Genomic DNA, 12,753 nt, shown 5'->3' on the forward strand with positions numbered 1-12,753 from the left:
TCAATGGCCCCTCTGCACAATGCCAAATGTGGCACATTTTTGCGAGTGCCACACAGCATAGTGCCACATGACCATGCAGCTTGGTACGGTCAATAAAAAAAAAAAGAAGGGGGTCAGGGCAGGGACATATTTTTCTGCGTTTCTGCTTATAAGGCAGCTCACTGCAATAAAGGGGCTGCCTACACTCAGTATGCAATAGTGTGAAGCTAGCCTCAGATCCTTCACATCACAATCCTTTTTATTACCAGTGTTATTTATTATCAGTGTTCTCAGTCCCGCTGCACATCATCCCCACCTTCACATTCTTGTCTGCGGCCCCCCTTTATATTATCAACCCCTACTTCACATGGCAGTTCCCAGCCCCCCTTCACATTTCTGTCCTCACCCCCTTTATATCTCCCCTTCACATTCCTTTCCTCACCCCTTTATAGAACCCCCTCATCACACCGCAATCCCCAGCCCCCCTTCACATTCCTCTCCTCACCCCCTTTATAGCACCCCCTTTTACATCCCTGTCCTCACTCCCTTTACAGCACCCCCTTCACAGAACCCCATTTCCCTTCATATGACTTCCTTCACATTCCTGCCCTCCCTCCCTTTTATATTACCCCTCCTCCTTCATTACTGTTTCTGATCCTTTCCCCTTCCCCCCTCCGTCCTTAATACCAGTAATAGTGCCCTCTTCCCTGTCTTACCTTACCCAGGGCACAGTAGCTGCCATCGGAGGCACAGCACAGTAGGAGGCACAGCAGCTGACATGGGAAGTGCAGCAAAGTGATGAACAGAGAGTGGGACCTGCCCCAGTTAAATAATTGGTTGTTAGAAAGTAGGGCGGTCCTAGCAACCAATCAGTTAACTGAGCCAGCCCCCGTCCTCCCTGCCTCGCTGTGCTGCTCTTCCAATGTCAGCTCCGTAAAGACAACATAGCCAGTGGCAGCAGCAACTGAAGACAAAAAAAGCAGATCTTAAATGGTGCAACCAGGGTGGGGCTGGACGAAACATTGACATGTGTTAGAATGGCCCAGTCAAAGTCCAGACCTAAATCCAATTGAGAATCGGTGGCAAGACTTGAAAATTGCTCTTCACAGACGCTCTCCATCCAATCTGACAGAGCTTGAGCTATTTTGCAAAGAAGAATGGACAAAAATGTCACTCTCTAGATGTGCAAAACTGGTAGAGACGTCCCCAAAAAGACTTGCAGCTGTAATTGCAGAGAAAGGAGGTTCTACAAAGTATTGACTCAGGGGGGCTGAATACAAATGCACACCACACTTTTCACATATTTATTTGTATAAATGATTGAAACCCATTTATCATTTTCCTTCCACTTCGCAATTATGTGCCACTTTGTGTTGGTCTCTCACATAAAATCCCAATAAAATACATTTACGTTTTTGGTTGTAACATGACAAAATGTGGAAAATTTCAAGGGGTATGAATACTTTTTCAAGGCACTGTAGATTTCCGAAGGGGCTATTGACATGAAAATTTCACCATGTCAGTAACAATCCATGCAGTCCAACCATACACCAAAACATACACCAAAACAAATAAGTTTAGAAATTAAGTTATGTGTAATGCCGCGTACACACAACCGGACTTTATGGAAAAAATTCTGAAGAAATTCTGATTGTGTGTGGGCCTCATCAGACTTTTTTCTTCAAAAATTCAGACGGACCTAGAAATAGAACACGTTTCAAATCTTTCCGACAAAATCAATTCCTATCGGGAAAACCGTTCGTCTGTATGCTGGTCCGACGGACCAAATACGACACAAGGGCAGCTAATGGCATCACGTTCAAAACAAACAGACTTTGGTGTGATCATGTGTGGGCAAGTCCGTTCAGTCGGAACTCCGTCGGGAAAACCGTGATGCTGGGAAAAAGTATTAAACACACAAAGAAAGGGAGGTGCAAAAAAGCATGGAAAGCCAAGACACCAGCTGAAATCTATCAGTAATTAGAAAGCAATCCCACTCCTTGTCTGTGCAAATTAATATCATCTGGTTCAGTTTCAACTGATGGCCTATAAAAAGGTGTCTCATTACCAAGGAGTCGCACAAGAAGCATCTCATGATGGATAAAAGCAAGGAGCTCTATCCTTGTTGCAAAACATACTGATGGCATTAGTTACAGAAGGATTTCTAAACGTCTGAATGTTCCAGTGAGCACTGCTGGGGTCATAATCCGGAAGGAGGAAAGAATATAATTTCACCATAAACCAGCCATGACCAAGTTCTCCTCGCAAGATTTCTGACAGAGGAGCGAAAAGAATTATCAGAAGAGTTGTCCAAGAGCCAAGGGCCACTTGTGTTGTGGTGCTCTAATGACCATAGACTGGAAACCATAGACAATCAAAATGAAGAAATGTCATCACCACACCAAGGATTCCTCAAAAGGGTCACATGGTGAACAGGAGGCACAGTAGACAGCAGCATTGTCAGTCTGGTGGGGGGGGGGGGGGAGTGTTAGCTGGACTAGCAGATTTAGATACACAAACAATCTGAAGCCAAACTCGAGCTCAAACCTTATAAGCAGTTACAGCAGTTTTTTTTATTTTTTTTCCTATTGGGATGAAGGTTTTACATTAAAATAAATAAAAGCTGATCTTTATAAGCTCCCTGTCAGTGTTAAATGGTTTGTCTCATCCCCGTTAACTGATATATACTGCTGGAGAGATTGTGCTTTTGAAAAACATCAGACTCGCAGCCTGGATTACCAGAGGAAAATAAAAGAAAGAAAGCCCAACAAAGAAAATGAATGCAACCATCTAAGACTTGGTAAGCTGCAATATTATAAATGTTCGCTTTTCGGTTTAATACTGATTTAACCAAAATATCTAATCTGGTGAGAAGCTGCCAAAAGACCACAGCCCTGTTTCGCAATGACACAACGTCTAGATATAAGTGTTGATAATTCATGATCCATCCTAAAGAATGTTATCAAGCCAATAGACCAGGGCTATTACTATGGCAGGTAAACAGGTGTATTGCCGCACAGATCCCACATCCATGTTTGGCTGACGCCTTCTGCTTAGTAAATGAAAATAAATTTATTGTCCAACTTTCTTTTGAAGATTCCAAAATGAAAAGAAGCCCCTTCCTGGGGCCGCGGACTCTTTATTATTCTGTCTGGCTGTAGTGGAGAGAAGCCTTTCATATGAGAGGTGCTGTAAAAGAGACTGATTCATGAGACATGAAATGAGTAGAGCTCAATCTTTACACTGACTACAGAGGGACGTGTCACACTCCCCCTTCATGCCCACAAATAGAATATGTCAGAAGCTGACTTACATGCTCCCTCTGCCATCCTCTGCCTGAGTAATTCTAACCTTTATTTGGCATCTTCATTTACCAGGATAAACACCGGATCCTGCTGCATAGTACGGCGCTCACTGATAACTGCATATAACCGCGTCGATGGAAGTCATAAAGATAATGCAAGCACCATAGACAGGCAGATGGATGGCTGAGAGCTTACAGCTAAGAGGCTAGCATCTCTACAGAAGACTGGTAAAAGTGCTTTCTCTTAGGGATCGTTTACACTTGTGTTGGGGATCGGTAAAAATAAAAAAGCCTGCAGTGTTGAGCCATGTTTTTACCAGTCCCTAAATGCTTCCCCTTAAAATGGAACTGGAGGCATTCTACAAAAACTGCGAGCAGGCAGGCGATTTAGCACAGAAGAGACATGCAATGTCTCTTCTGCAGAAAAATACACCTAACTACTTGCACAGTCCTCGTCGGCATGTAAACTGAGTTGTGCACAATACATACATACATACATAATGGGTAATTGTATGGTAGGTAAGGTATGGGTAAGTGTGTTCCTTAATACAAAAAATTATAAATAAGCAGCTACTTACCCAGTCCAGTGGCTGAGTTATATTTTACAATCGGGGTGCTCACACTGCCCATGTCTGTTGTGCATCTCACTTGAAAGTAAAATGCTGGAAAAAAATACAAATGACTTATTTTATCTGTTGAAACACCTTCATAGCATAGTGATATCATATATATATATATATATATATATATATATATATATATATATATATATATATATATATACATAAAGTGTTTTTAGGCAAACGCCTTAATCAAGAATTCATTTTCAAATTGCCATTGCCCAGGGACAGTGCCTGTACATTTGTTCTGTATGAATGGGGCAAAAAAAAAAATGGATGTTATAAGTCTATTTCCTATGCTGGGCAAACATTTTTCATTGATTTAAAATGGAAAATATCACATTTGGCCACAAGATGGCGCTAAGTAGCATAGAAAATTATTATAATACTTATTACCATCTAGTGGCCAATGTGGTATTTTTTGCTTTAAATCAATGAAAAACCCTCTGCACCAGCACAGAAAATAGCCTAATACCATATTTTTTTTGCTCATCAGGAAATTCCTTTGTGGCAGGTGGCTTGGCAACATACGCATGGTACTGCACACAGAGCTCACTGATTACTGCATATAACCACGTCGATGGAAGTCATAAAGATAATGCAAGCACCATAGACAGACAGATGGATAGCTGAGAGCTTACAGCTAAGAGGCTCTCTATAGAAGAGAGACTGACTGGTAAAGTGCTTTCTCTTATGCCCTGTACACACGGTCAGACTTTCCGCTGGAAAATGTGTGATCGGATCTTGTTGTCAGAAAATCTGATCGTGTGAGGGCTCCATCAGACTTTTTCTGTTGGAATTTCCAACACGCCACGCCATTTTGTTTTTACAATTTGGCATGGTGGTTCGTTTAAAAATTCATACCGGGGGGAGGGACCTCATGCTGTTTTTCTTGTTTTTCTTACTTTCAGGGCTGATGCAAGGATTTGGGACACCCTAAGCGAAAATCTCATGTTGCCGCCCCTAGGCTCTGCCCCTTATTCCACCCCCTTTGTCCTGCCCATGTATACGATGGAGGTAGCGGTGGTGGAGATTTTTGTGGCACCTCTTCATTTCTTCAGCCGTGGTCGTAGGCCCGCACCTGCACCTCTGGGCGGCACACACTCGCTTCCTCATGCCAGCCGTGTTTCACAGACATATGGACAGGCTAGGGTAGTAAATAGACAGGCTGGGGTAATAAATAGACAAGCTAAAGTAGTAAATAGACAGGCTATGGTAGTATATAGAAAGGCTAAGGTAGGTTAGGCTGGTCATCTATACCCCCCATCCTAGGCAGCTGCCTGACCTGCCTATTGCTGTTGCTGGCCCTGCTTACTTTCAGCTGTCAGCGGAGTGACTCATCAGTTGTTAAGGGCACGGCAGCCACCCACTTGATCCTTAACAACCAGGTTGTTTACTGGTTGTTAAGGATGCCGGTGGCTGCCGGTCCCTTATTTACCGCACACAATTTAAATAACCCCATGTGATCTGGTTCTGTAAATGGAGCCCAGTGTCACCCTGTTAACAGAATATCAGCGACACAATTCCCATTTATTTCAAAAACGGTATAAACTACTAACACTTAAAGGGGAGTTCCAGGCTTTTTATGTTTATTAAAAGTCAGCAGCTACAAAAAGTGTAGTTGCTGACTTTTAATAAACAGACACTTACCTGCTCCATGGTCCAGCGATGTGGCCGAATGGGCTGTCGCTCCTCTCCCTATCCTCTCCGCCGGCGCCTCCACTGCCACTCTGGGCACCCGGCCGTGACAGCTTTCGGCTTCACGGCCAGGCACGAACGGCGCATGCGCGAGTCGCTCTACGCTCCTGGAGTGGACAGGCGATCTCCTGGGACCTGTCACGTGTCCCAGGAGATCACCTAGAGGGAGGGGGACAGGAAGTCCCCCTCCTAATGAATGGTGAAGATATTTGCCAGCACACCATGGAATGACACAAATAGCGTCCAAACGGGTGATTTATTGCATGACCACAACACAAAGATAATGCAACGTTTCAGAGCCGTGCAGGGCCCCTTTCACATGTGTGTGATTACATGCCTGACGAAGGGGCCCTGCGCGGCTCCGAAATGTTGCACTATCTTTGTGTTGTGATCATGCAATAAATCACCCGTTTGGACGCTATTTGTGTCGTTCCATGGTGTGCTGGCAAATATCTTCACCTTGGCTTGAACCAGTATCCAGCTGGTTGTTGCTACAGCACCCAAATCCAAGAGCGCATTCAGGAACGTGTGCGATAGGAATATGAAGTAGTACCCCTCCTAATGAAGCCCCCACTCCCCCCAAAAAAATGATATGCCAAATGTGGCATGTAAGGGGGTGAGGAGTGCTTAAAGCGTAAGTTCCATTTTTGGGTGTAACTCCGCTTTAATTGATTGTACATCTTCAATAAAAACTGATTGAAGCATGATAATGTAAAATAAAGTCCATAATGCTCCAATTCTAGCTAAATTATTAATTTGGAGTCAACTGACCCTTTAATCTGTCATGTGCACCCTTTGCGCCGACCGCCTCCCGCCCTTTAAGAGTTCTAAAAGGCTGGGAGGCAGAAGTGGGCATTTGGGTCATGTGACCGTTGTTCTCGACTGTCACAGCAGTCACATGATCGGAAAGCTCCCGATCACAATTATGCATCGGGAACTTGCTGATCCCTGCCAGTTACCGTGCTGGGAGTGCACAGGAATCTCGCTCTCGGTGCGGTAAGTGGTTTACACAGCGCCACATATATGCGTCTGCTTGGTGTTCAGGCCTACCTCCCGAGTGGCTGCATATATGCATGCGGTTGGCATCAAGAGGTTAAAACCCAACTCTAGACAACTAAAAATTTGGTCTGTGCCTGCACTGCAAGGGTTAATTTCTCATTTTGGTCCAAGGGAAAAAAAAAAAAAAAAAAGAATATTTACTTACCCGGGCCTCTGCTCCCCACCATAGGTAGATCAGTCCCCACAGCTTCTTCTCCACCAAACTCTAGTGGGGACCTGACATCATCAATACCAAATTAGGGTCCATAGCTCTCCCCTAGACAAAATTAGCAACTGAATGTTGTAGTGCAGGAATGCACTGCAATGGATAATTTTCTATTTTCCTGGATCTGGGCTTTAGGGCTCCATTTTGTCCCTGCTCTAGACTTCAGTTTGTAGCTTCTTTAGATGTCCTCATATTCATGACATCATACTGCATGACATATATACTTCCCATCACTGCCTATAATAACACACGATGGTGAGCTTGATTGATTGTTTATTGGTGGAAATAAACCAAAAACTGCATGACAATGACAAGGAACGCAATACATGCATGCAAGTCAAGTTTTTTAACTTTGCTGACTGCATCCTCAGAGATGAAGCAAGAGGCAAGATGAAGAAATATGAGAGCCTGAAAGGAGGTTAGCCCCAGCAGAGTACACATTAAACACTCACTTTTGTCTGAGGTCTTCGGAAAGTGGACACTGGTGTCTAGTCCACTGTATAGACGCTCTCCTCTCTCCGTTAGTACAAATTCCTTCAGCTGTCCATGAAGGTGAAAACTTAGCCGCCAGTCCACAAATATTGTTGTTATATTACTCAACACATTAAAAATGGCTTTGTATTCGGGCTCTAAAACAACAAAATAATTCAAATGGATCAACAATTAGAAGTAATTAAACCCGAAAACACAAGATTCTAAATTGAATGATTATCTTCTGCATGTGGAAAGGACTCTTTACTGTAAGTGCTGTGAAAATAGAACCACTTCCAAAGGAAAGTTGAATGAGTTTAAAAAGAAGAAAATATAAACTGTTAATTATGAAAACAAACTTGTTCCTGCTATGATCCTGAAAAATCTTCTGCTGAAATCTTCACTGAAACTGACACTTCCGGGAGTGTCGATTTTCTGGGTTCTCTACAGCTTTCACTGGTCTTTCCTGCTGACCATTACCCATTACAATGCAATACAATAGTAATACAATATTGATGTGGAGGTCAGCAAGAGTAATTAAAGGTTTTCTGACCTAATAAAACCCATGGCCAGCCTATGGGCATTAATGTAATTACATATCAATAACAAACAGTAAACAAGTCCTCACTGACTTTGGAAGCTGTAGCCACTGAAGTTCTAAAAACCCCTCTCTCAGCAGCTCAGCTCTCCCCCTATTCCCACTTCCATTGTGTACATTAGGAATTAAAAGGCTTTAAGGATGCTTAGTCAGGCCTGATTCACACCAATGTATTTTTTAGTGTGTTTTCAGTTTTGCAGATACACACTACAGCATTTAACATGGTTTCGTATGGGTCATGTTCACATCAGTGCATTTTTTGTTCCATTGACTTCAATGGATAAAAAACTTGTATTGAAATAGGCAAATTACACCTGGAATATGCATCAACTGCAACCTGCATAGGTGTGAACCTGGGAAGGGTGAGCAGGGGAGCTGAGCTGCTGAGTATCTGCTGGAAAGGAGGAGCATGGTAGGCTGAGCTTCTGAGTCACTGTCTGAAGGGGTAGCCAAGTGAGCTGAGCTAGTGGGTCACTGCTGGAAGGGGAATCTGGGCTGCTGAATCACTGCCAAGAGGGGGCACTTGAGCTACTCAGTTTTTGCCTGAAGTCAGCGCAAGGTGAGCTGAGCTGCTGAGTGAAGGACAATGCGTTAAAATTAAACCTTCAGTCGTTGAGCACTTTCAGCAGCTGATTTAACTGAGTATGCATTTTTTTTGTTTTTTAATCTTTGCCTTTGTCCTAGCTATGGTAGGTTGATGCATGATCACTGCCCCAGGAGACAGCAGCACTGAAAGTTATAAACGGCAAGTACTGGGGTAAGTATTTTAACAAAAGGTTTACTGGTGAATAGTTTTGGAAAGAGCTGAGATACTGAAAAAATACTTTTTTGCGCCACATCCTGTTATCTATATAATACAAATAACGTTTCTATGGGACTTTTAAAGCGCGACTACACCATATTATATAAAAATAAAAATTTTAATACAATTTAGAAAAACATAGAAATACATAACTGGAATTTAGTACAATAAAAATAGTACAAGATGAATATAAAGTTGTAATGTAGATAATGTCTCAACATCTTTCGCCATACATCATAGGGCTTCTTCAGGAGATCTAGTTTATCTTGCATAAATAAGTATTCACTAAAATACAAAAAGAAGAAAAATCAAGACACACAAAAAACACTATACAATAAATTTACAATTAGCCACTATATAGAATATCATGAAGATCAAAACCCGACCCCCAGAGCTGACCTGTGCATCTGATTAAAACTGTATAAACATAGTTTTAATCAGATGCACAGGTCAACTCAAGGGGTCGGGTTTTGATCTTCATGATATTCTATATAGTGGCTAATTGTAAATTTATTGTATAGTGTTTTTTGTGTGTCTTTATTTTTCTTCTTTTTGTATTTAAGTGAATACTTATTTATGCGAGATAAACTAGATCTCCTGAAGAAGCCCTATGATGTATGGTGAAACATGTTGAGACGTTATCCGCATTACAACTGTTTATATTCATCTTGTGCTATTTTTATTGTACTAAATTCCATTCATGTATTTCTATGTTTTTTCTAAATTGTATTAAAATGTATATTTTTATATAATATGGTGTAGTCGCGCTTTAAAAGTCTCATAGAAACTTTATTTGTTTACTGGTGAATGTTTATTTCATTGTGATCAGTGTGTTAAGCTAAAAAAATGAGGATTTAATACAACTTTAAGCACTTCTGGAATTGAATGATTAGTTGATCCTCAGTGCTTGCAGTTACAATGGTCAGTAAGGGCTTGATTTAAAAGCTTATTTAAACTTTTTATGAATATGTAAATGTTTGAATTTCTGGCCTGAGCCCAGGAGCACCACAGAATTACAGTGGTTCCTAACTGCCATTAGTGATTCACTAAAGGGTAACTTTACTTAGTGGAATTGCTCCTTCATTAGTCTATGTACTACAAGAATGTTATTAGCAAAGGTTGAACTGGCTGGCCTGTCTGATTTGTGCTATTAAATAATTGTTCTACCTCTGCTTACACCAAGTGGTGTAGAGCCTTTAATTACAAAACAGGTACATAAAACTTTATCAAGCAGTCCTTTCTTTCCTTATCAGCAAGTCCACCAGTGTGGCCTGCCTCAGTATCTCCAGTACATCTGCAGGCAAGGATCTGCACCAATGTTTGTTGGAACACTAATCCTGAGTATAGCTGTGCTAGCAGGGACTGTTTAACGCCTTCTCAACAAAAAATTAACACAATTCCCTTTAAGTAAATATCAATAAATTATCCATTCTAATTTGTATGACTTGCTCCACTTTCCAAGATAAACAGGATTGGACAAATTGAGTATTTATGAGGATGGAGCAAAAAGGACTTTATGAAGTGAATAAATTTTTCTTTAAAGTGGTCGTCTTGGCAAGTGAATTATGCAGCCATGTCAGCCGCTAATTTGTCTCCTTTTTTTCTGTGGCCATTAGCATGTTTCCTGATTGTTAAAACGCCTCCTAAAAAGCAATTTGTGAATAATAATTCATTTTGCTGACTCATCAATCAATACTTCCCAACACTTGTTTATTATGGGGAAGCAGTTCATTCATACTAAATCCAAAAGAAAACCACTTTGCGCTCATGCCAAGGACATGGTCCTTCGTCTCTCATCAACTATAAACACATTAGAGATGGTGACTGCATCAATTCCATGAAGTATCTTAAAGATGCATGACAATCAGAGTTGCATAGAATTCATTATTCTTCAGTTTATAATTCTGTCCACTTAGGGCGGGAATGGAAACCAGTTAGTAAACTCCCTCATAACTAACCTTTGGCCTGGGAAAACCAACTGTTCAAAATACAGTCACAATATTGGCATTGCGTGCAACATACACAATTACTAGGTATACCTTAAAGTGGAACTTATCTCCATATATTTATTTTCTTTTTTTCAATTTTTGTTCTGGTCTTGCCACCATTCTAGCCTAGAATAGAATGACTAGTTTCTGGTCCTGCAGCCTCCTGGAATACTCACATGAAATCTCCCAGTGGGTACAGGACCAGGGACTCCGAGCAACCAGAGGGCAGGCCTGATTTGGTATTCAGAACTGGCTCCCTGACCCTCAATGGGGCAGCCAACTGAACGGCACCAAGACAGTAGCACGGGAACCGGGCTATGTTACCTAAGCAACCGAGCAATACAGGTAGGGGGTTGAAAAAAAACACAATGGGAGTTTAATACTGCTTTAAAGTGGTAGTAAAGCCACCCTTGTTTACTTGTACCTACGGGTAAGCCTAAAATAAGGCATACCTGTAGGTACAGTAAATATCTTTTACACGTACATCGTTAGGAGATATTTACTGTAGTAGCAGCTGGTGACGTCACTGGCGCATGCACACTGCACTCTCAATGGATGGTGCACTGTCCATTGAGAAAGCTGTGCCATGGCCATGACTCCCGCGTGCATGCCTGGAAGTGATGTCTTTATGGCTCAGCCGAAGCCTGCAAATTCATAATTAAGAGCAGATGAAGATGGAAGTCCTGTCAGTGGTGACTGCGTACCACTGGAAGGCTTTGTTCTAGGGTAAGTTTCTCATAATGTGCTAGTATGCAATGCATACTAGCACATAATGCTATTATCCTGCAGGGGACCAGTTTTTGTATTTTTTTTTTGTTGCGGTTTAAGGTCCATGTGTTGCAACTACACCCCTGTGTTAACGCAATGCCTTTTCTTAGGGCACCTGCTCAGTCTGACCTATAGCTCTTCAATCAGCAAGACCCATACTCAACTCAAAACTCAGCAGGGTGGGCTGTGTTGGACCTCTGCAGAGAGATCATTGCTTTCACTCAGAGAGCAAAGATCATTCTCGACAGCATGTCAATGGGTGATAGGCTTTTTTAATTAGTAGAGACTGCACCCTTATTTTGATGCACCTGGAATGTTTTCAGATAAAACGGGAAAAAAAACCTCCTATCCTTTAAATAAATAAAACCAAAATCTACATCCCTATTCCTGCTAAATGGCCTTGGATGTTCTAAAATGAAAGAATTGTTTGCTAACATTTCTGATGTGGCGCAACGTCCCTTCCATCTTAGCCTCCATTTAGGTCTGCAGTTGCAATGGTCATGCATAAGGGCTTGAAAGTGGTTGAGAACTGGCATAAGCACAATGACAACTGTGATAGTTATCATAAAAGGTATGCCTTGCATGTAGCGCACTCTGTGTATGCACTAGTTGGCAGAATGTAAATAAAATGCTGCAGAGAACATTGGTAAGCTTGATCAAAGAAAGCGAAACTAAACCCCTCTATCCTTTACAGCCAAGGGAAGTGCCATCTTAGCCTTTGATCTGCTGTTACCCTGGTGCTGCACATACAGTGCCTTGCGAAAGTATTCGGCCCCCTTGAACTTTTCAACCTTTTGCCACATTTCAGGCTTCAAACATAAAGATATAAAAATGTTATTTTTTGTGAAGAATCACCAACAAGTGGGACACAATTGTGAAGTGGAACGAAATCTATTGGATTTTTGAAACTTTTTTAACTAATAAAAAAATGAAAAGTGGGGCGTGCAAAATTATTCGGCCCCCTTGTGTTAATACTTTGTAGAGCCACCTTTTGCTGCAATTACAGCTGCAAGTCGCTTGGGGTATGTCTCTATCAGTTTTGCACATCGAGAGACTGAAATTCTTGCCTATTCTTCCTTGCAAAACAGCTCGAGCTCAGTGAGGTTGGATGGAGAGCGTTTGTGAACAGCAGTTTTCAGCTCTTTCCACAGATTCTCGATTGGATTCAGGTCTGGACTTTGACTTGGCCATTCTAACACCTGGATACGTTTATTTGTGAACCATTCCTTTGTAGATTTTGCTGAATGTTTGGGATCATTGT

At 41.8% G+C, this 12,753-nt stretch overlaps 1 protein-coding gene across 1 annotated transcript in view; it reads right to left on the minus strand.

The window, feature by feature from the left end:
- The window catches only part of LOC143986676 (usherin-like), a 105,207-nt gene that overhangs the window by 48,494 nt on the left and 43,960 nt on the right, over positions 1 to 12,753 (minus strand). The window contains exons 6-7 of the mRNA XM_077485083.1: positions 7,318 to 7,494; positions 3,862 to 3,945 (exon numbers count right to left, since the gene is read on the minus strand). Of these exons, the coding sequence (XP_077341209.1) occupies positions 3,862 to 3,945; positions 7,318 to 7,494 (261 nt within the window). The remainder of the gene's footprint in view (positions 1 to 3,861; positions 3,946 to 7,317; positions 7,495 to 12,753) is intronic.

This window comes from Lithobates pipiens, unplaced genomic scaffold (assembly GCF_037356315.1).
Source record: "Lithobates pipiens isolate NorthernLeopardFrog02 unplaced genomic scaffold, aLitPip1_a1.2 Scaffold_18, whole genome shotgun sequence".
Lineage (NCBI taxonomy): Eukaryota > Metazoa > Chordata > Amphibia > Anura > Ranidae > Lithobates > Lithobates pipiens.